The sequence below is a fragment of the Chinchilla lanigera genome, unplaced genomic scaffold, assembly GCF_000276665.1.
Source record: "Chinchilla lanigera isolate Chin_1 unplaced genomic scaffold, ChiLan1.0 scaffold00033, whole genome shotgun sequence".
NCBI classification, from domain to species: Eukaryota; Metazoa; Chordata; class Mammalia; order Rodentia; family Chinchillidae; genus Chinchilla; species Chinchilla lanigera.
In genome coordinates, this window is record NW_004955434.1 from 7110296 (window position 1) to 7135153 (window position 24858).

General features: G+C 40.4%; 1 protein-coding gene across 1 annotated transcript; it reads left to right on the top strand.

Moving 5' to 3' along the window:
* The first annotated feature begins 11991 nt into the window (after nucleotides 1-11991).
* On the top strand, nucleotides 11992-23442 carry Kcnv2 (potassium channel, voltage gated modifier subfamily V, member 2). The gene is made up of 2 exons (XM_005388613.1): nucleotides 11992-13395; nucleotides 23161-23442. The coding sequence occupies exons 1-2, from the start codon at nucleotides 11992-11994 to the stop codon at nucleotides 23440-23442; spliced, it is 1686 nt and encodes a 561-aa protein (XP_005388670.1).
* Nucleotides 23443-24858: the final 1416 nt, after the last annotated feature.

Sequence of the window (24858 nt, forward strand, 5' to 3'; positions counted from 1 at the left end):
TTCTGTATTGTTTTTATTGTTTTTTTCCTCTCTTTAAAATAAAAAATAAAAAAATAAATCATGGAACTCATATGCTAATGTGTATATGAACTTTTATTTTTTCATAGATATTAGTAGAAAGTATTTAAAGAAGCTATTAGCCATCCAGAAGGCTAATCTACCTTTTGCCACTTTGATAGTTACTGATAGTGAGCTATTTTTCACATCTTTATTATGGTGTGTTTTATCACATAAAATGAGAGATGGAAAACCTATCTAGTTCCTGGTTCAGCTGAAATAGCCTATCATATGCTTGTTGGTTATTTCTTTTACTATTTTGTAAATTTTCTACTCACCTTTTTTATTTACAATTCAATCTTGTCTTAGAGTTATGAGCAAATTCAGAAGACAATAAAATAATCTGTGCACACATTAAAAATAAAGATAAAATTGACTTATTGATATGATTTTATTTCCAGAAACCCTAGACACTGTAGTTAAAAAAAGAAAGAAAAACTACTAGACCAGCTAATATAATTTGGTAAGATTGCTTAGTATAAGATAAATGTACAAAGATCAATAACTTTTCTGTTTACCGACAATAAGCAACCAGAAATGGAAATGTGGACAATATTTTGTTTATAATTGCAAACAAAGTATTTCAGCATAAATTTAAAATAAATCTATAAAATCTGGCCTCGAGTCATAAAACAAGATCTGATCAAATGGAAAAATGAACTCTTCTGAATAATTCCTCTATATTTATAGCTGGTTAAAAACAAGAAGGGAGGAATAGGTTTGGAATATTTGGAGAATAATTCAGAACACAGGCAAGCTGGCACTTGTGTTGAGTCATTCAGAAAATGCTTACTGGGTATCTATTACACCCCAAGCAGTAAAGCTACATACTAGTAATAGTATAGACTCGATCTAAATTCTTGGGGCATTTCTAATGATTTAATAGTAATGGAGGGGCTGGGGATTTAGCTCAGCGGCAAAGCACCTGCCTGGCAAGCGCAAGGTCGTGAGTTCGGTTCCCGGTACCGGAGAAAAACAAAAAAAAACAAAAAAAAACAAAACAAAACAAAAAAATAGTAATGGAATACAAGGTTTTATAAAATCATAAAACATGAGAGTTGCTTTAAGTAAGAGATCTTGAGTGTCCCCTATATTCATTCATGCCATTATTTGAGAGATGTGGAAAAAGAGGGCCAGAAAAATATGTGATTTGTTGAAGCTCATCCATCTGATAAGTAGCTAAGAATTCAATTCTCTTGACTTCTTCAACATATTATTCCACCTCTCAGGTTACAGTTTGAAGGATTTATACTATGCTACTCTTTTGTACTGTCCAATCAAGTATTTGGATTTTTGTAGCACAATTATGACATATGTTAAGAGGCAAAAACAGGTTATAGTCATGGTGCCCATAGTCTATTAATATTTTGTTACACAGTAAATAAGGTACATAAAAGAGGATGCCAGGCAGCTATTCAAAATATATAAATCCAGGAGCTGGGGATATAGCTCAGCATCACAGTGCCTGCCTGGCAAGTGTGAGGTCCTGAGTTTGATTTCCAGTACCAAAAAAAATATAAATCTAGACATAGATCTACACATGTAAAAATCACTATTATAGACCATTGAGTGAATAGTGATAGACTGTTACATTATTTATTAACCTATACATAAAATTACAAATGTATAAATATGTGTGAAATTACATTTGTATATATATACAGTATATAAAAGGTGTGATCAAAGAATACTATGAATATTTAATATTAAAATTAAAATTATTATGGTAAAAGGCACATTACCATTAATGCCACTCAAAATACTTCCCTTTGCTTTAAACACTTATTCTACTATCCTTGACACTTTCTGAAACAGGTCTGAGTGTCCTCTTTTGTGAGAATCTCTTGTTGCTCTATCATGGCTGCTTCAATGACCTAAATTGATGCAAAATGTTTATTTTTCACAGTTATTTTGACTTTAGGGAAAGAGCCGGAAGTCACGTGGTACCAGATCTCGTGAATAAGGAGGGCAAGGATACACAGAAATGTTTCTATGAACATGCTTTTCTGTTGGATGGCACTTGCTAGCAGCATTCACCAAATTTTTATCACACCTCTTAGGACCCAAAGAAGAACTTCTAAGAACTACTTCAGAAAATGGCTAGAAGAATGCTGGAGGAGCTGTGGGGGAAAAGGGACCCTTCTCCACCGTTACTGGGTGTGTAGACTGGTGCAGCTACTGTGGAAGTCAGTCTGGAGATTCCTCAGTAAACCAGGATTAGACGTCCCAGTCAACCCAGCTATTCCCGCTTTGGGTATCTTCCCAGAAGAATTAAAAACATTGTACCACAGCAACTTGAGAGCACAGCAACTTGAGACCATTGTACTCATAAGTGAAATAAAACACACTCACATGTGTAAACATCATATTGTCTCCTTGGTGTGAGAAACTGACAGAGTAAATAAAATCTAAAAGGTACAATAGATATTGTGAAAGGGAAAGGAACTGCTCAAAAGGAAAGAATGACGTAGATGAGAGAAAAGAGAAAAGAAAGAAAGAAGGGGAAAATATGTATATATGTATTACAAGATAGCTAAGATAATTGTACTACTAATTTCTAATTGCTTTATCAAAAGGAACAGTTGGTGTTTGGTTGTTTGGTCAATCTTACATGTCTACACATCCTTAAATTTGTTTATCTGAGTAACCAGTTGAAGATAACAATATGTAATACAGCAATCACTGCTAATTTCCTATCACCTTGTCTGAAATTCTGGATTGTTTGTATTATGTTTAAGTTGTTTTGTTTATGTCTGTGTGTTTGTTAATATGGTTTGGTTCTTTTACCTTTAAAATAAAAAAAAAGAAAAAGGCAAGAAGTATAAGTGTGGTCAAAGCAAGAGGGAATATTTTGAGGAAAATTTATGGCAATATGTCCTTTACTAAAATAACTTTTAAAATTTAAGCATTCATTGTATTTATTGATCACAGAGAAGAAGGCAGGGAAAAGGAGGGTGGGGTTGGGGTTTTAAGTCCTGAGCTGGATGAGCTGGGAATATAGCAGAATAGTGGAACAAATGCCTAGCATGTTGTGAGGTCCCAGGTTTGATCCCAGCACCAAAAGATAAAATGTATTTGAGGTGGAGTTTATTTCCTTCTTTGTACATTTTCTATTTTCAATATTTAATGATTGCTCAGGCATCTTTATTAAGGTAGCAAAATTTAAAAGGTGAATTGTCCCGAGTAACTCCCTGGATTAGGAGCATGAATGGGTGGAAACAAAGGTTCCTATCAGAACATGGATATTAGCTACAGAGATCACGCAGGGCCTACTCACCCAGTAAAAAGAGTGAGGGAAATTATCTGTATTTAGTATCAAATAATACACCTTTCCAAAGTTTTCAATTCATCTGGGTTTTACCTAAGAGTCTACCATAATAACACAAGCCATTCAAAGTTTACATTTACACAAGATGACCAATAACTAAGTTGGCACATTAGAGCCCAGTGCAAACATCCAGAGAACCAACCAAGTTATAAAATACTGGAAAGTATAGTCATCACCTTCCTGAACTCACTTGTGGTTAAATCCAGCCAATGAGAATTAAAAGAAGTTGCCAGGGGGGCTTCCTTCTAGACATCCTCCTCAAAGCACACTCTTGTCTTTTGTCCATTTTCTTAGTCTTGACCTTTTCTCATATCCTGAAACAGACGCAATCCCCGGAGGTACAAAAGTCATCTTTCCTCCATGGAGAAAAAGCTACCAACTCAATATAGCAAAGTCAGAGGAAACTGGATTCTAGAAGGCAGCTTTTACAGCTTTGCACTGCCAATCTCTAGGAGTCTTGTCACAGAAGGAAAAAATGGCTACCTGCAGTATTACCCGTTTAGCATTCTTTCAGGTACATGTAATTAGATGAAATCCTAAAGGATGCATGCAAGAAACATCCTTAAATTGACTTTACTTAGTCATACACAATCAGGAGCATTGCCAAATTAATTTTAGAAAAAAAAAAAAAAAAAACAAAAGCAAGGGTGAAATTATGAGTGGAAGGAAAATCATTGCCTTTCTTGAAAGAATAAGTTACTCATTAATCACAAGGCCTGAAGCAGCTCCCAGCACAGGGTTACATGTGGATAGTTGTTATGTCAAATATAATCATTTCTATGTCATAAACCCTTTGTGGCAATGTTTTATCCAGTTCCAATTTGAGCTTCAGTCCAGAATACTGACTTTTCCCTGAAACCAGTCACACTGCTTTGCAACTTAATCTGGATCAACATAAGAACAATATAACCACATATATATTTATTTAAAATTACTTCTGCTTTTCAGTAAGTGTAACTCCCACAGAGACGTTCATCCCCTAAACTGTAACTCTTCTGTTCTTTCTGAGTAGACTGTGCAAGGCATGGAAAAGATCTTTTAAAAAGCGCTACAAAATGTATTTACCTACACTATATAATTTTTTTTCTGACTGATAGAGGCTGACCTGTACAAATTCTGGAATAAAACTACATAGGCAAAGTGCATAATATAATTGAATCACCATTCATCATTTGTAATCCTTTCCCTTTACCACATTTATTAATCCTTAAAAGATTTTCAGAGAATAGTTCTGTCTCAGTATTCTTCGTATACCATCTGTCCAACCACATTCCTTATATTCTTACTAGGCTTTCACAGATGCCGCTTTTAAATCAGCAAATCTCCTCAGGAGCCTCATCTGCCTTCCATCACCCTACTCCGCGGAGACCCCTGTCATCAAGGTAATGCTGGCATCAGAGCAGATGTTTCTCATTCTTTGGCATATTTCCTTTCCTTGAAAAAAATTTTCAGTGCAAATTTAGAGGTAGGGAAAAAAAACGTGTTTAGGTGAAAGCACTTTCTGTAATTGCTTTCTTTCTGCATCAAATGCAATGCTCATTATCCTGCCTTCCTCCTTTCTGCAGGATTGGTCAAGAGCATTCTTTGCTCAGAGGACAGAGTAGAAATAAACACCAGCAGAGCTCCAGGAGAGAAATGTGGAATTCAAACGTAGTTATACAGAGCTAGTGTCAAACTATAAAAGGCTAAACTGCTTACAGGTCAACTGGGACTGTTCCTTAACAGAAAATGAGCAAGGTTCTGCTTTGGGTAGGAGAAAACATATCGTTTTTTTAAGTATATAACATATAATTGTGATTACTAATATGACATAAAATGTGGGAGACAGATGGGCTTGATGACATATGCTTATAATTCTAGCTACCCAGGAGCCTAAGGAAGGAAGACTGCATATTCAAAGCTAGGCTGGGCGACTTAGTGAGATGATGTCCCCTAAAAGCTAAGAAGGGCTTTGCACTAACTTACCTATGTGTGGGACTTCGGGCAGCTCACCTTACCCATATGATATCACAGTTACCTTACCTATATGACATCACAGTTTTCTTATCTGTAAGGTGAGTGGTGGAACTAGAAAATCTTAGTCTCTTCTAGCTTGCAAGTAACCAAGTGCCTTATATAGAATAGGTCTAGCTGATTTATGATGAATTGGCCTTCTTTCACGTCCAAAATGGCATAACAGATGGTGAGATCTGAAGCACCTACTGGGACAAAAAGAATCCTGTTGAAAGTGTGTCCCTGTAAATTAGGAGGAAAAATAAATGAAGACCAGAAATCAAAGAAAACGTTTTCTCAGGAAGGGGCACATTATTAGGGAACACACATTCTGCCGCTGAAGTCTGGAGGAGCAGAAGGTAAACAGAGCGGCAGGCAGATGATTCCCAAATCCTGAAACCAGCTCTGCCACTCCTCATCAAGTGGCCCCAGTCTTACCCACTTCTGTGACTCTCAAGTCCTTCGATTTTAAAAGATGGAATTAAAGGTGGATGAATGAGTTCCGGCAAAGCGGGAATAGCCTCCACATCGAAGCCTGATGATGAGACATCATTAAAGAAGCATGTTTACCTATACTCTTCTCTTCCCCATCCTTTACTTCTCATGCTCCAAACTTTCAGACAACTCTAATTTCGTTTGCAAGGATTTCAGCTCACTAAGACACTTTGCAATCACTGGCTGCTCCCTTTCATTCTACATTTCACCTACGGTGAGACAGGCAAATTGGAAAGGGAGGTGAACAAATAATTCAGTTACTGGAAAATTTTCAGAAGATTTAACAGAGACTTTGTGGGTAGAAAACAAAGTAAAACCCATCTAGTCTTTTTCCCTTTATCGACAGCGAAGTAACTAGTTTTATAATTTCTTTGTTTTGGCTTAGCTATGAACTATCCAGATGTTCATCACAAATTCATACTTTATAATCATAATCTTAATCATTTACTGAAGGGACTTCAAAAGCCTTACAGGAAATGTAGCTTCCCAAGTAAATGTCAAAGCTAGCCAGCCTGATTTTGTGTCTGTCTGTGTCTGTGTCTCTTTCTCTGTCTGTCTGTCTTTCTCTCTCTCCCTCTCTCTCTCAATTCTCCCTTTCTGCCTCCTCTCTTTACTTTTAGAACTAGCTTTGGGGAAATTTATTGTCACAGTTACTTTTTTCATCATTGAAACAAAATACTTGAAACTCATAAGTTAAAGAAGGAAAGGTTTATTTGGCTCACAGTTTGTAGAGGAGTCAGTCTGTAGTAAGCCGGCTCCAAGGCAGAGCAGCATGGCAGAGGAAAAGCAGCTCATGGCATGGCAGGCAGAAGGTAGGAAAGCAGCAACAGCAAGCCTCCCTTTCCCTTTATCCTATCCAGGCTACGAGCCTTTTGGGTGGTGTCACCCACATCCAGGCTGGGCCTTCCTAATTTCCACACCCAGAACAATGCTAAACCAATCAGTGGACTAATTATGTTATCACACCTTTCAGCCACACACCCTAGATCCAGACACTGCCAAAAGCCCCACTCTGAGAACATGAGGCCTTGGGGAGACACCTATATACAAGCCATAGCATTTAAAAAGTATTTATTTCCAATCACCTTGTTATTCCTACCATTCAGTTTCTGTCTTTCATATACTACTCTCTCTTCAAGTGTATTATTCAGCTTTCCATTACTGAAAGAAAATATCTGAGATGGTCAGTGTATAAAGAGGAAAGGTTTGTCTTGGCTCATAGTTTTGGAGATTTAGAACAGCTGGGAAGGCTTATTGCCTTTCCCACTGTGACAAGACAGCATATCACAGTGGGAAATGTGCAGTAGACCAAATCCATTCACTTCCTGAGCAAAACAGAGAAAGGGAAAAACTGGTGTCACACAAGGGCACCCCTACAACCCAGTAACAAGCAAACCTCCCACAAGGTCCCAGTTTTTAAAGTTTCTGCCATCTCACAACAGCACCAAACTGGGAGCAAAGCCTTTAATACATAGGCTTTGGGAGAGATACACAAGATCTATACCATAGCACCAAGCTATGCTGCATCTATTCTGAAATGCCTCCATTTCCAAACCTGTTGTCTAAGGACTCAGGTTTCTCAATTCTATTCTATTTCTCTATTCATTGTCCCATTAAAATTACCTTTGCCCTTTTAGTCTTGGAAGTGGTAGTCCAGTTTCTAAATTCATTTCAGTAAGAGGTTAATGTTCAGTGTTCCTTAAGCATGATGAACTCAGTCACATTTATAATTCTTAAACTTTACATTATGCCCAGATGGTAGCCACTAGCTGCATGTGGCTGTTTAATTTTAATTAGTATCAACATAGAAAACTCTACTCAGTGCTGCCTTAACATAAAGAAGTTTCTTCTAATAGTAGATTGTGAATGAAACCATTATTTCTGTGAGAAATGCTACCTGTGCTAAAAATGAATATAATTAAGCACTATAGGTATAAAACCAGGATTTCGGGCAGGAGGGCCTGGATGAATGAAAGATGACTATCCTTGACAAATGTCATTACATTCCCACATTTGGGCAGAGGTAATCAAATAGAAATAAAATGGAGAGGCATTCTCTTTTGAGATTAGCAGGAAATATTTCGGTAACCCATTTACAGATGATCAAAGACTAAAGAGACTAATTTGTCTAAATTTTTTTTTTTTTTTTTGGTTTTTCTCCAGTACCGGGAACCGAACTCATGACCTTGCGCTTGCCAGGCAGGCGCTTTTTGCCGCTGAGCTAAATCCCTAGCCCCTGTCTAAAATTTTAAAACCAGAATACAAAATCAATTCTATCTGAATTCCAGGATTCTTTTTACTGTGCTATGTTACTGGTAAATCTGTCACTAAAAAAAATCGGGTAGGACTAGCAGCCATAGTTCTTCAAAACATACCAGTTTTCCTCCAAAGTAAGGCTCAAAGCTATGTCAATGTACAGCAATACATAACTTTTAACTTTTTAATTTTGAGACAACTGTAGTTTCACATTCAGCTATAACAAACAGAAATATCTTGTGTTCCATTAGATATTTTTTAATCCACTATATTCTAGATTTTTCTTGGCACTGCAGCCACAGAACTAATATTGCTCTTACTCTTCACAATTCTAATGGAGCCGGTCATGGTGGCACATGCCTAGAAGTCCAGCAATTTGGGAAGCTGAGTAGGAAGACTGAAAGTTCAAGTCCCACCTGGGGAACTTAGCAAGAGACTGTCTCAAAAGAAAAAAATTAATAAGGGCTGGAGATACAGCTCAATGTGAAGGCCTTGAGTTCAATCCTTAATATTGGAGTAGAGGAAGCTAATGGGTAACACATGAATGTATCATTAGAGTTGGTTAAAGCAAAAATGTAACACCATTCTCAATGATCTTTTAGCAAATACTAATAAAGTACTGTAATGCTATTCTAGATAAGAACTTTAAGACAGACACCTAATTTCTCTGTTCCACAGTTTTCTAATCCATAAAGTAGGAGTAACCAGTAGCACCTATATTATAGGGTCGGTGCAAGCACTGACCTGGTACAGTATCTGAGCATTTTAGTTACTATTAATACCTTATGATCATTCTCTTGTCCATTTGGAAATTGCTCTTATGCAACTTTCACAGAGAAAAGAGTTTAGTCACTCTTCATTAAAATAGTGTCTCATGTTGGAGGCTAATTGTACATAGTCTTTCAGATAAGAACACTGAGAAGGGATGGCCAACTCACTTTGGAGAACAGGGACACCTCAGAAAAGGGTCACTGAAAGGAAGATTTCGTCTGAACCAAAGGTCTTCTTTGGAGTGCATTCATAGGTTCTTTAATGTACTTTCCACTTGATAAATCCACCCACTCCACTGCTGCACATACCTCTTATTACAAAGTGTTCACATACACAGATCCACTCAGAGTAAAATCCATGCAACATGTCCACACCAGTGTAGGTGTTTGGGTTGTGAGTCATTTAATTGTGGTCTATCAGAGCAATAACATAGTGTTCATTCTACTGCATATTGTGCTGTTGTGCTCAGATTTGAGATACCTTACAAACACTACAAAAATTGGGTACTTCTAAAATGCAAAGACTGTGAGAGTGTTGAAAGTTCAGGTAAGAAGTAGCACATCCCTTCAGCAAAAAGAGAAGAAATTACAAATATAAAAATGTGATACTTTTATTTTTTATAATAATTGGTCCCAAAGGAAAAAAGTAAATGTATGCAATATGTGAAAACAGTGATGACAACACTAAGCATTATACAAAGAAAATGTGAAATAGGAAAATGGTGAATTATGTGTCAGGAGAAACCATATCAATATTGTATGCAGACAGCAGAACACTAGGAATACATTTATGAGCTACAAGGCTGAGCCTGGTAAGAAGCTTTATTATAAGCCTGTGGGTCTGAGGCCTATTGCAAGCTGAACAACATCAGTGAATGTTATGCCAGAGAGTGCAGACCCCATCACTATAGTTATCTGGCATGATAACTTTAAAATGTAATCAAAACTGAACTACCTACTTACTTCTAAGAGCAGAAAAAGCACCACTGATCAGTGAGAAAAAGACAACTTATTCAATTAATGTGCTAGACCATCAGGACAAAAACTGCGAGAATGAAATTGGTTCACTGCTTCACTCTTCACATCAAATTCTTTCCCAGTGAATCATTTTTTTTTTTCAAATTTGAAAAATAGAACTGTAAGAAACTTTAAGAAAGTTTTATTCTTTAAAATGTGACAAAGAATAAAAGTGAGAATAAACAAAAGTGATAAAGACCTTGCTAATACGACATAGCACCTGGAAATAATAAAACTAACATTGTGCATGGGATAATCTCACCAAACAATAAGCCTAGAAAAAAATATTCCCAATCTCTATCATAGGTGAAAAATCTGTTTCATAATTTATTAAGCTCTCCTATAAATTGATAGGAAAAATATCAACAACTGAATGAAAAATATGAACATGTATGAACACCAGTTCCCAGAAAAACAAATACAATAGTTCTAAAAATGTTCACATTCTTAAGAAAACTACACTTTAAAATTAACCTGTATGTCAGTTTCACCTATAAGATGGGTATAGTTGAAAAAGTGTGCAAATACCTTTCAGTTTATTGATGGAGAATTGCAAATTAGTAAAACTTTTGTGAAGGGAAATTTGACAAAATCAAAATTTCAAATATGTGGTCATTCACCTAGTAATTCTGCCTCTAACACTTTATCTTTCATATACATGGAACATGTTTAAAGTAGTATAATTATTCATTGCTCCATTGTTTATACGAACAAAGATAGAGAACAACCTGATAATCTATCACAACCTATTTTCAAAATGAGACACATATTTATGTTCAGACATAACAACACTTCTAAGACAGAGTTAATCAGAGAAAAGGTAAGTACATAGCATTCTGTGATCTGTGAACAAAACCTAGTCACAGATGATCAATGGAGATGGGTTGATTTTTGCTTATAGATGTTGAGAACATTCCTGAAAGCATAGCCAGATAGTAGTCTTCCATGGAGACACATCTGATGGTCAGAGGTTAGGGGTGGGAGATAAAGTTTCTACTGTGATGTGTCTTTGTATCTTTGAATTTTTTTATCATGAACATATATTAGCTATTCAAAATGAATTGAATCAAAGTCTATTCCCTGCTCAATACATTCTTTGCCTCCTCTCTACCGCACCCGTTTGTTTCACCTGTTCCTTTGCTGTCCTTGCATATTGATTTCGCCAATAAAAGCGTGGGCTCCTTGAGTGCTAGCACTACATCTCGATCACACTGGCATTTCCAACATTGGCACAGTGCTCTCAATCATACAAAGTCATTGTTCAAATGACTTTTTTATGTTTTTAAGGATGATGAAAATCCTTTTCTTCAAAGGAAGTCTGGCATACATAAGACCCTAGAAGACTTTTTGGAATCATCCTGGTATTATACTTTGAAACATGTCTTTTCAGAGAAAGAAGCTGAAACGGACTTGAAGAACTGAGGACTCCAGAGCGGTGCTGCTGCTGAGAATCCGTGTGGAAAAATGTGAGTATGTAAATCGATGGGAAGGAGATGGTTAAGATCTTTTAGGTTCTAAACAAAACTACTTTCAGAGGAAAACTAAGTTGCCATGAAGTCATCATTCTGCTGTTTGTCAGCCCTGTTAAATGGTGGATTTACCTAGGGCAGAGGCTGCAATCTCTCTCAGTCCTTAAGCTCCAAGACATAGGCATATGCTATAGCTAATTCAGTTGATTTTATCTCAGGACACATTCCCTAAGCACCTCCTGGGAGCAAGGTTGACCGACGTTTTTATTAGCAATAATCTCTGCCTCCTTCTGATTATCTAGAGATTTAAGACCACGTAATCATCCTCCGGTCAGATGGGGGTGAGGGGTGGAGAGAACAGGATAAGAGGCCTCAAATCCCTCCTAACACTTCTTCCCTATCAGCAAGATTAGTCAACAGTGCTCTGCTGGCTGCATTCAGATCAGCAGCCTAGGTTGGGCTTCCTGAGCCTGAGGGTCAACTCTGAAGCCTATGCCTGCGACCCCAGGTCTGCTGATGCAGGCTGATGTCTCTGCAAGGCCAGTGAGCAGACTAGGGACCCTACGACCACCAGCAGGGACAAGCAAGGAGTCCACCTCCTGCAGTCATGCTGAAGCAAAGCAACGAGAGGAGACGGTCTTGGAGCTACAGGCGCTGGAGTGTTTCTGAGTGTGAAGGGGAGCCGCACACAGTGAGCGAGCAACACCGAAGGAGCATCTGCTCCACAGGGGCCCGGTCTGGCTCTCAGGCCAGCTTCACACCATGGATCGAGGGCAATTATAACTACTACATCGAGGAGGACGAGGATGCAGGGGAGGAGGACGAGTGGAAGGAAGACGACCTCGCCGAGGAGGACAAGCAGCCGGAAGCGGTCACCACCACCCAGCCGGGGGGCGGCACTGACACTCCAGCCCAGTTGTCCACGCTAAACGTGAACGTGGGCGGCCACAGCTATCAGCTGGACTACTGCGAGCTGTCCAGCTACCCCAAGACGCGCCTGGGCCGCCTGGCCACCTCCACCAGCCGCAGCCGCCAGCTGGGCCTGTGCGATGACTACGAGGCCCAGACCGACGAGTACTTCTTCGATCGCGACCCGGCCGTGTTCCAGCTCATCTACAACTTCTACACCTCAGGGGTGCTGCTGGTGCGCGACGAGCTGTGCCCGCGCAGCTTCCTGGAGGAGCTGGGCTACTGGGGCGTGCGGCTCAAGTACACGCCGCGCTGCTGCCGCATCTGCTTCGAGGAGCGGCGCGACGAGCTGAGCGAGCAGCTCAAGATCCAGCGGGAGCTGCGCGCCCAGGCGCAGGCGGAGGAGGCGGAGGAGCTCTTCCGCGACATGCGCTTCTACGGGCCGCAGCGCCGCCGCCTCTGGAACCTCATGGAGAAGCCCTTCTCCTCGGTGGCCGCCAAGGCCATGGGGGTGGCCTCCAACCTCTTCGTGCTCATCTCCGTCGTGGCGCTGGCGCTCAACACCGTGGAGGAGATGCAGCACCAGCCGGAGCAGGGGACGGGCGGCGACCCGCGGCCCATTCTGGAGCACGTGGAGATGCTGTGCGTGGCGTTCTTCACGCTCGAGTTCCTGCTGCGCCTCGTCTCCACGCCCGACCTGCGGCGCTTCGCACGCAGCGCCCTCAACCTGGTGGACCTGGTGGCCATCCTGCCGCTCTACCTGCAGCTGCTGCTCGAGTGCTTCACTAGCGAGGAGCAGCGGCACGGCAAGGGCTCGCCGCGCGAGCACGACCTGGAGACGGTGGGCCGCGTGGGCAAGGTGGGCCAGGTGCTGCGCATCATGCGCCTCATGCGCATCTTCCGCATCCTCAAGCTGGCGCGCCACTCCACCGGGCTCCGCGCCTTCGGCTTCACGCTGCGCCAGTGCTACCAGCAGGTGGGCTGCCTGATGCTCTTCATCACCATGGGCATCTTTGCCTTCTCGGCCGCCGTCTACTCTGTGGAGCATGACGTGCCCGGAACCAACTTCACCAGCATCCTCCACGCCTGGTGGTGGGCGGCCGTGAGTACCTCGACTTTGGCCCTCCGCGTCCTCACCCCCGCAGAAGCTGCTGCTGCTTCTTCCTCTCCTTGGTCTTTAGCTTTCAGCCGTGCCTCGGAGTCTTTCCCCTCCCTTGCAAAAGAACGCCGCGCTCTTCATCCTGTCCCTGCCTGCAGCCAACAAAATGAGGGGCGAGGGTGAGGAGCTGGAAAGAGAGAGACCCCGTAGTTCAATAAGTAATGAAGTTTGACTGTGCCCTAAGAATCCTCAAATCCAAATTTAGTGTGTAAAATGCTCGACAGCCAGGCTTTAAGGCAGATTACTATTCATGGATGTGGGCTGCTGCTTCACCGTCATGAATAACCGCTTGTTTAAGTAAAATAAAAAGAAAAATTGAACACGCAATGTCCTAAATGGTTTATAAATCTTATTTAAGCATCTCCACTATGAGAGCAGGTTATCATTTTTTTTTTAACAAAGGATAAATAGGAAGTAGCTTCAATTTTTGAAGGAAGCGATAGATTTATGCAGGGAAGGCGGTGAGATTTGGCTGAACAATGTTGACCTGACCTGAAATCTCACTGCTTCTGCTTCTGGTTAAATCCAAATATGGAAAGAAGCGCCTAAAACTGAAACTAGCTCTAATGTCCCTAATGCTCTTTCAGAACCAGGTAAGATGGTCTAATTTAAAGCAAAAGGAAATGTGGTGCGAGAGCTTGAGTGTAAATGCACAGCTAACAGTGGCAGAGCCGAGAGTAAAATGCAAATCTACCCCACTCCAACACACATGCCCTTTTCACTGCAGCACTGTCTCTTTCAAGCTTTGGTTCTTTCAAATTTCAATTTTGTGAACTGAATAATCTAATTTGGTCAGTTACATTATTAGTTACTTTGGTCTCCTTGTATTTGCCTTTTTATAATCATCTATGCCATTTACTTAAATACATGTATTCCTGGTATGCTAGCTATATCCCTGCAGATAAATGCTAACAAGGTCTTCCCAGATCAATAGATAAACTGACATACATGGGAAAGAATTAGATGTGTTTTCTTGGTGTGTTTTAAAGTAGATTGTAATGCTTTTCAAGATATCAAGAAAACATAAAAAGAACACAGGTATTTTCAATATTACCACTGATTATGTTAGAACCCACAGTCCGGTGTGAAATTCTAAAAGGAAACTGACCCAGGGCATGATAGGAGAGTTAAAGCACCAGTTTCTAGTCTCAAATCTGCCAATAATTAAATGTGGCTCTGAGCAAGTGTGAAACCACACTCCCTCAGCCCTGCTGTCCATTTCTGCATCTGCGAAAGGAGAGATGGACTTGTACAGCTTTGCAGTTCAGTGAGTCTCCCTTCTCTTGAAAGGAGAGAGCTTGTATGTATACTAGCACTTGTGAGCTTTCTTCAGTGCAGGATGCTATTAGGCTCCTGTGAATGAACTAGTTGAGTGGTGCTCTTCTGATCATATTCCAAGCAATGAAAGGTCATCCCCATAGCAGATAAACCGTGTGTACAGATGGAGCTTGTGGACGATGATTTGTCCCCAGAAAATGACATTTGCTTTGGAGGTGACTAAAGCAGGAAGGCAAAAAAGCAAATCCATGTGTTGATGGTATAAGAAAAAGTTCAAATTTTCAGGCATCCAAATATCTTTAAGGGCTAGCATATGTAGGCACTGGACCTGGGGAACTTTTTTATATTACTTTTAACACACAATTCTTTTTAAAATCTTTAACAATCTTTTGTGTATTAGTATAAATCTCCATATTCAAATTGCATTACTAATATTGGATTTTTATTTGTAAAATATTTCCTGAAATGATTGTCTATTGACCTACTTAATTTTGTGAACTGTATAATGTGCAGTAAAGTTTCACTCTCACATTATTCCCTATTTATGTGAACTGAAATAATTTCACTGTAGATCAGTGTTGTTTATATAAATTACAACGGAAGTTCAATGATCACTCAGTTGTTATCACTGTGAAGTGGTTTTTGTTTTGTTTTGTTTTTGTGCCATTATCTCTTGACAATATTTTCATATTTTCACCTAATTTTGCACATTTCAACCTTCCCATTTTCTAAACTTGCCCCTTACTACTACCTTTGTTCACTTGATTCTGAGATCTATACCAGTATAAATCATAATGAATTAGATCAATCACTGATAATGTGTATTATTTTGTAAGTGAATCTATGAACACAATAGGAGTCCTTTTCCTTAAGCATTCTATGAAAGCTCTATTCCCCAGAACTGGCGTTATTAATCAATGTACTTCTGGTCACTTTCACAGTATACTGAGAATTTTTCTCAGCAAGGAGGAAAGAAGAAACTGAAAGTGATACAGACAAAATATGTTGCTGCTTATATGTAGATGCAAAGGAATATGATGCAGAATACTATGATAAATTTCTCATACAACCCACAAAAATCCTTCCCTCTTATTCAAGTTTCTGAGCACCTCCCGTATGCTAACACTATTCTAAGTACTAAGGATATAGAATGATAGGGGAAGAAAAGGTAAAGATCTTTCCATCATGGAGCTTACATTCTAGTGGAGACAGATACTAAATAATTTCAGATATTGGTATGTCTTGTGTAGGATAACTGCATAGTGATTTTGATGGTAGACTCACCCTTTGAAGGTATAGTTAGAGAAGCCCTCTTGGAGAGGATGACATTGAGATAAACTTTCTTTTTTATTTTTTTATTTTAAAGAGAATAAAAAATAGCAGAATACCAACATCATAGACAAAAACAAAACAAAGCAAAAACAATAAGAATGATACAGGGTTTTAGAACAAAATGACAGGCATTAACAGTGGTTGTTATATTACATATTTTTATCTTCAACGAAGTTGCTCAGATTACCAGCTGTAAGAATGCAAGACTGATCAATTAGGAGAACAAACTCACCTGAACACCCATGACTAAATGGTGATGAGCATTTGAGAAATGGAGTCCTAAAAGTCACTCTGGACCCAGGGGTCTCCAAGTGTTTTGTTGATTATACAACTCAAATTGTTTCTAAAAATTGAGCATGAACCCCAGATAAATATAAATCACTTATAAATAAATACACAAGTTATTTTTTGCCACAGTAACAATGTATCAAAAACTATTCCAAAGCTCAGTGGCTTGAAACATAAAACATTCATTTACTGCATGAGTATAAAAGTGAGCAGTGTAGTCTGGTTTTAAGTGGAAGGTTCATCTCATTTGGGATCACTCATTCTTATGTCTGATGGTCAGTACAATAATGGAGGCAACGTGCCCCTCAATTGTACCTATGTCAGTGGCAAATGGGAAAAGGCAAAGTACAGGCCCAATCACCCAAGCATTGTATTGCTTCTGTTCGTATTTGCTCAACAAGTAGCCAGTCACATGGCCACACTCAGTGAAGGGGTGGGGCAGGTTAGCCACCTATGATAGGAAAAGCACTGTAAAAATAAATAGCAAACAGCCTGGCTGCAGGAAGTTACAAAGAATCAAGTCTAGTGATACAGTCATTCTACTGTGGTACTATATGACTGCTCAAATACATTGTACTTGTCAGAAAACATATACTTACAAATTGACAATATCAAGATGAAATTTTTTTTGAAAATGACTGCGTTTTTCTTGCCCTACTCTAGAGCTATTGTCCTTGTGGAATCTTGATCCCCTAAAGAATCTGAGACACAGATTCTTTACTCCATTCTACGTATTTTTTGTACATTCTGCACAACCTAAATCTGACTTGCTTGTAATAATCTTGCCTCTTTCTATGCAAAGAATCCTTCCTCTATAATTCAGCTCAGGGTTTGAGGAGAAATACAGTCAGTTTCACTATTATGTATTCTCCTACAGCTACAAAACAAATTGCTCATGCACCCTTACACCTGTAAATGCTCGTGCATTAGGATGTGAGAAAGACCCATCCTATTCATCTGTCAGAGGTCATTTGTGAGCCCTAATGTAATAGAAAAATATGCAAGACATTAGGATCTAGTACATCTGTAATAAATAGCAGTTACAATATCTGACTAGTTGCTATTCTTTATTACATGGAAGCAATAACCTTTGCTTTCGGATTCATTTTGGGGGAATTGAAACAGATTTCTTCTCTGCTGAAGGAAGAGAGACTATGAAACATACAAAAGGATCAGCTGTTCTCTCCTGGGAGAGCTTCTGTGTATGCAGATCAACAGGCCACGCCTGGAGCAGCTCCAGACATTTGTGAGCTCTCTGGGTTGTCTGGGAGTGGGAAATGCATGGTACAACTCAACAAGAACAATTAGCTCTATGATAAAGCTGTAACCATTGGCTTCCTGTGTGGGTGCTTTTAAGTAGAAAAGGGCAATTAGACTGTCAAAAAGTCATTGCCTTCTGAGTCTTCCAGAAAAAGTTAAAGTCGTAGAAAGCAAACAGGAAACTATGGCATGAATTCATTACTGCAGAAACTCCCCAAAAAGAATATTTATCTCACGCCGGGGTACCAGATCATTGTGCCCCAGAGACCTTGCTCCCACCTTTGCTTTCCTAAAGTGAGTCCTCACTTCCTTACCAATAGTTGGCACGAGATCACCAAAATGTATTTTCATCCATTGGTTTGAAGAGATCTTTTTGAAAGGTGAATTAGCCACGTGACAATAATGAGAACACAAGGTAAGGTGGGTTTTTGAAATGGAGAAATAGATACATAGGTATTGGAAGTCTGAAAGAGCACAAATAGCAACAATAAGCCATAGCTATCAGCTTTAGATTAGGAGAACAAATGGGAGAAGGTCGCGTTATCAGAATTTAGGAGCACAGAGTAGGGGATGCTCTATAGAGAGTCTGCCAAAATATATATGCACACACTTCAGAAAAAGATAAACTTCTATAAATATTTTAATATTAAATTTATTGTGACATAATGAGATTAATTCAACCTACCTTGGCCTCTACAATTACAAGAGGTGCTCACAGTGGTGGCCATTCACTTCCAGATATTTATTAGTACAGCGAACTGCTGCTTGGGTAACCTTGGTGGTTGAAGTTGCTGCATGTGCATTTTCAGTGTCTTAGCTAAGGGCCGGCAGTGTAGTGGGTTTTCTGAGGTACACGACATCTCTGGGGTTCTCCATACAAGGGGAGCACCATCTGTTGAAAAAATCCTACTAATTTTCTTTCCTGAGGTGTGTATAGATATACTTTTGGTGGACTCTGTAATTGTTGCAGAGATTTGTAAGATGCCAACTATGAGGTTGCTGCTAGGAGTGCTGAAAAGTCTTTGGGCCACAGTTAGATGCTGTTATGGAAAGAGGGTAAAAACCAGAAAGAGCAACTGAATCTCTTATGTCCTATCCCACTTCCCAGTCTCACAAACATACATCTCCTTCGCAGAACATAATCCGAAGACAGCAGATAAGGGAACCTGGGTAAGGAAATGAGCAGATTCCCAGCTACAGAGTTCTAGAAGTGTGTCAGACTTGGAACTGAGAGACAGGAGGCAATACCTGGCACCAAAGTGTTACAGTTCTGCTAGTTCTTTCAGAGAGAGCACAGGAGTTATAACGGGGAAAGACTTGTAAGTAAACATGACATTTTGGTCCTGATTTTAGAGTGGTCTCCTTTTATGTCTTTATCTTATGCTCTTCCTATTGTCCAATATGCCTTCACTGGGACACGATAGAACTTACAGTACAGGGAGAAGTACCAAATAAGCAGAGAATGTAGAAGACATCAGTTTTGTGCCTTTTTGTGACTGGACTAATAGACCCACTTGTTGCACATATTTTTTTTTCACTGTAGCTTGTCCTCTTCCTCACTGTGCCATATAAATACATGTTACAACTATAATGCCTGGATGAGGCTTGTTCTGTTCAAGGTGGCCACCCATGACCTGATTCTTACAGTGCTTCACCACAAAACACTGAAGAATTTCCTTCAGAGCCTGTGACATGTCCATCTTTTTCTTCATAATGGTTCGAAGTATTTACCTTTTTGACATTGCATTCAGTATTTTAAAGGAGTCAAAATACACTTGAATTTAAGATTACTACCTACATTTACCCCTCAAGGTGGGTATGGCCATTTGCGTCACAGTCTTGCTGGTGACTCTTGTGCAAATTATAAGTCAAAAGAGGAATTCCAAAAATACTTTTTTGTAACAGTAACACAAATAAGTAGAGATGTTCCACGTTTAACACCCTGTTTAACAAGTGCTTGGGCTTAAGACCAAGTCATGCCATTCAGACTTACGACCTGCATTCAGACTTACAACACAGGGACGTGAGTGGCAGTGTTGTAATTTTTGCTGGTTGTACTATACAGTACAATAATGTAGCTTTATGTTCTGTTATACATTGCACGTAAGAGTTATGCAAATAAAAACAAAGTCATCAAGTTGAAGTTTCCTTTGACCACTTCTTTGTTCTGAGGAAATATATATGTATGTATAATATAATATATGTATTTCACTTAGTGACCAGTTTGTTTTAACAACCTAGCCACAGGAAAAAAACTCAGTCATTAAACGAGGAACATCTGTACGACCTTTAAAACTGACTCCTTTGGAAGGTAATATGCTTTCAGGTATATAATAATTTTAGGTAAAAGTCATTCTTTACTATCTCCAATTCTTTGGGAAAGCTAGAAGGTATATTAATTATTCAAAACATGATTTTATTCCCTGGGATCATAATTCCTACATTCAAGACTACTGTGTGGCAGGATGTTATGCATGAATCTTTATGGGGAAATATACATTTCTTGTTAGATGAGAAACCCCAGTATGGCCGTTCTAAGGTTCAGAGGGAAATTTAATGCCTGGCCTCGTAATGTCTGGTAGGTCAGGACTCGCTGATTAGTGAGTGGGTTGCTGGGAGACGGTCACTTGCTGGCTTTTGAGGCCCAAAGTTAAGGAAAATCTGTAAGTTTTCAGCAACATGCTGAGTTTCCAAGTTACAAAGTGACTGAGCCAGGCAGTTAATCTAGATACTAAGATGGACTGCGGATATTTCACTCATGTTTCCAAACCCAGTTCCTGCTAATGTGAGAACTGGTTCTGTGAGACCACTTGGGTCATGCGGGGCCTTCAGTATTTAATGCCTATCTAGGGAGAAATAGTTTGGCTTACAAAATCTGGAGAGAAAGTTCCATAATTCCAAGGAAATCTGAGTTCCTTCAAGAGCCAAGGAGCAAGAAACAGATCATTTATTGAATCAAATTATCCACAAACAGACAACACATAAATTAACTACATTTTGAGCAAATTCTTGGAGACCAATCATACACAGCCTTCCAACACAAGAGATTGTTTTTCTAAAATGAGAGATCCAAGATACACAAAAACATGTAGGGCATATTACGTACATCAAATATTTACTCTTCTTAAGCCAATTCTCTTTACTTTCAACTTTTCAAAGTTCTACCAGCACAGGCCCACACATACGTGCATGTGCACACACACACACACACACACACACACACACACACACACACACGTAAGCTGGTGTTAGAGGTAAAGCAAAGCCACTGTGGGGATTAAGCAAAGGTTTAAAATAATCACTCTGTCTTAATTATTTTCCTTCTTTTCTTTCCTTCCACTCTTCTTCCTACCCTCTACATCTTGCAGCCTTGAGTGGCTGCTTTCCTGCAAGGCCTCTCCTTTGGTCTTTCTTAGATGTTTCATTTCTGAAACTGCCATTCCTGCCCCTCACCTCTACATCCAAACTCCCAAGCCTTCTCCAGGGAACCTGAGCTGACTAGGCAGTTATGTGAGGGATGAGGGATGCTATTTGTGACAGATGGAAGTTATTGCTCTGTTCGCACATGTGGAAAGAGATCTGACCCAGGTTCTTTGACTATTGATGTGGCCAGGGACAACACACACAGCTGCAACCATTAGATTCTTCTTTGCCTCTCATCCCCATTTTGCCTAGAAATTGGGAAAAGGAGATTCTCCACCAGAGCCATCAGGCACTCCTCTCCCAGGCAAGTCAGGGAGAGGCCTGCTCCTACAGCCTCTGCATCTAATAACCATAACATACACAAACTTCCTTGTAAGTGTTGCTTTTTGCCTCCCTTCAGCTGCCACCAGCTGCAAGACAGAGGTCCCCTGCATTTGCTTATAGATGTAATGTGTGCACTAACGTTATTGCTCACACGCACAGTGCTAGGCTCTCCTTCAGTTCCTCTAACGATCTACTCAGGTAGGTACTATTCTCCCCATAGGTCAAAAGGAACTGAGACAGAGAGAATTCAGATGACACACTCAACTCGCATAGCTGGGAAGTAGGTTCAGACACAGGAAGTCCAGTGTGGTGCCTGTTTCCTTCTCCTCTTTTCCACTACCCTGCTTCCTCCATGCTTGCCTGCGTTCTTCCACTGTGGGCAAAGTAGCCCATCTCTTAACATGTCTCTCACTAGCGATGGTGCAGTGAGGTCTGGTGTCTCACCTGTCCCCCCAAAAGGCACATCTTTGCTGTTTATGGGCTCGATTGAGCTGTGGTTCTCATCATTGCTTCCAGATTTGCACAACTGCTCATTTCTACACTGCATTCTCATCAGTCAATCAGGACTTGAAAGTTCAAACAAATCCTTGCATCATCAAAACAAAAACTGTTTATATTTCTAAACTAAAAGCTATTTTAGTGTGTCAGTGGGATGACTTTGTATGATTACTGCCATCTCCTGGAAAAACGTGGCAGTGATGACACAAATTCATAGAGCAATGAGCACCCCCTAGAGTTGTGCAGTGTTCACAGTGTGAACAACGGCCTTGCTTAGAGACTTTAAGTAACTCAGTCAATACCTGAAGACCAAAAGAAGCACATGAGGAATTAAAAAAAAAAAAAAAAGACCCCAGGAGATTTTTTTGTCCATGATTTTCTCTGGCTACACTGATAACTAATCCCATGGGTACCTACACTTACAGAAGCTTGTTAACCTAAATACATTTCTAATTAGGGAATGTGAAGCAGTGTGAGAAGAATGATAAGAATTTCATGAAGGATGATCATATTTTGGAAGGCCTCACCCCACCAAAAGCCCCTTCACACAGCAGAGTGTACCTCTCTAGATGGTGGTAGTTAAAGCACATTCAGGTCAAAGGCCTCATCCAAAGTATTCACAGTTGTCTTCCTTTTAAAGAGGAAGGGAGGAAAAATGGAAGAGCTTAATGCTTTGTATGTGCCTGGTACTATGTGGAGTGTTTTATATTCTTTTTTTTTTTCAGTCTGTACCAGAATCCTGAGGGTTAGCTGGCATTCTTCTATTTTAGTCAAAAAACAAACAAACAAAGCTTCAAGAGTCCGAATGTTTTGTCTTTGGTCTCTCAGCTCACAAGGGTCAGACTTGAACTCACAGGGTCTAAGCCCCAGCCCTTTCTAGCACACATGTGATCCAGGAAAACCCTAGGGGCCCCTAACACTGGCCCTAACTTGGGGTCAGAGGAGATAGGGAAACAAAGACCAACTTTTACTGAGCACATTTTATGCCAGGAACTCAACATATGTTCTCTTAACTACTGTTCAGGACAACCCTTTAAAGTAGGTATTATTTTCCCCATCCCAGATGTAAGAACAGTTATGAGTTATAGTTAGGATTTAAACCAGTCTTTCAGCTGCACAGCTTGCATTCTTTCCATGACACCGTCCCTGCAGGCAGACTTTCTTGTTCCTCCTTGGGGAAACTGTTACACTCCTTCCACCCCTCACCCCATGCACCTGCAGAGAGACAGAGGAGATTCCCTGCTTGCTTCTCTCCCTTTCCCCTCCCTCACGGTGCTAACAATCTCATCCTTCTTTGCTCCACAGGTGAGCATCTCCACGGTGGGCTATGGAGACATGTACCCAGAAACACACTTAGGCAGGATTTTTGCCTTCCTCTGCATTGCTTTCGGGATCATTCTCAACGGGATGCCAATTTCCATCCTCTACAACAAGTTCTCTGATTACTACAGCAAGCTCAAAGCTTATGAGTACACAGCCATACGCAGAGAGAGGGGAAAGGTGAACTTCATGCAGAGAGCTGGAAAGAAGATGGTTGAGTGCTTGGCTGGAAGCAATATACAGCCCATCCAAAGGCAGGAGAACTAATACTTCAAAGGACATTTGGCTGGTGGATCCCATGAACTTCAAGGCTTCGTTGCTCCTCCTCTTCCTGCTTCACAGTTGGCCTCAAAAGGACACATGAAGAGGCATACACAAAAGACATTCAGTTCACAGATCTGTACCTCTAAAAATGCTTATTTTGGTCCAAACTCAGAATACTTCATATTGCTTTTTAACTGTGTTGTGTGTGAGAATCTCACCCTATCAATGACACTGAAATTGAACAAACATGAAAGAAAGCAAAATCTTGGCTTTTTCTGTTAGCTCCTTGTGGCCTCTGGCTTGATATATATTTTTGAACTTAAGTTGACCTGAGAAGATTTTCCTTACTGCTGCGTCCCACACAGCCAGTGGGGTTCTGAGAGGGGGTGGCAGGAGATTAAGAAAGAACTAGACACATACTAAAAGGAAAGCTGAGGCCAAGTGGGACCTGACCTCTCTGATGGAGAGGAGTGACAACCCAGCATGGTCCGCATCTTTATTTATATACAGTAAAAAGGGGGGAAGCACGTGCCAGAGTCAAAAGTGCAAGGTCTTGGTGTTTTGCTGAGAACACTGAAAGCAAAACATTCTCAGAGCTATCCGTGCTAATTAATAGGGAGGAACACTAAGTCCGGACACCTGCTGGACTAGCTTTGCTCTAGTCCTAACAACCTGCTTCCATGCCTCGCCTTTGGTACTCCACGTTCACGGGGCTGGCCTTGCTCTAACCCTGAATGTGTGGTTGATCTCCAGCTCAACTGCTCTCTACACCTGACTTCAAAGTCTTAATATCTTAAAGAGATGGAGTGTTACAGCAACAACTGTGGAGCTTTGGAGTTAGATCAACCTCACAGTCAGCATCCCAGGTCTACCAGCTGTATAGTTTGCTGCAAGTCACTTTAACCTGAGCCTCAGCTTCTTCAGTGGTAAAATGCAGGGAGTAAAACATACTTTATAATGTAAGTGTGTAGAATAGAGGAATTATTTGTAAATTCTCAATAAGTGATAGCTGTTAAAATTGCTCAAATAGGTACTAATAGACTCTCTAGACCAGTGATTCTCAACTAAAGGCATTTTTGCTCCCAGTTGGGACCTTCAGCGATGACTAGAGGTGTTTTTGATTGTTACTACTATGAAGGAGGATGGAGGTGGGTGTGGCTTCTGGCCTGTAGGAGGCAGAGGCCTGGAATTCTGCCCAACATCTCACAATGCATGGGACAGCCCCTCCCCCAACAACAAACTACCCAACTCAAAATCTCAATAATGCCAAAATTGAGAAACTTAATACAACAGCCCCAGTTTGACTGATGAAACATGCCCAATGTATTAATTCCCTGCTCCTTCAAAAAGAGCCCCACTCCTCATTTCCAAGGTTCCCTTTCCCTATCTTTTTCACCAAAGGGGGTGAACAAACCTGAC

Bases quoted from the DNA above. Each gene is read 5' to 3' on its own strand.
- Kcnv2 (XM_005388613.1), top strand. From the start codon at position 11,992: ATGCTGAAGCAAAGCAACGAGAGGAGACGGTCTTGGAGCTACAGGCGC. The intron at 13,396-23,160 runs GTGAGTACCTCG...TTTGCTCCACAG, and splicing joins ACGCCTGGTGGTGGGCGGCC to GTGAGCATCTCCACGGTGGG.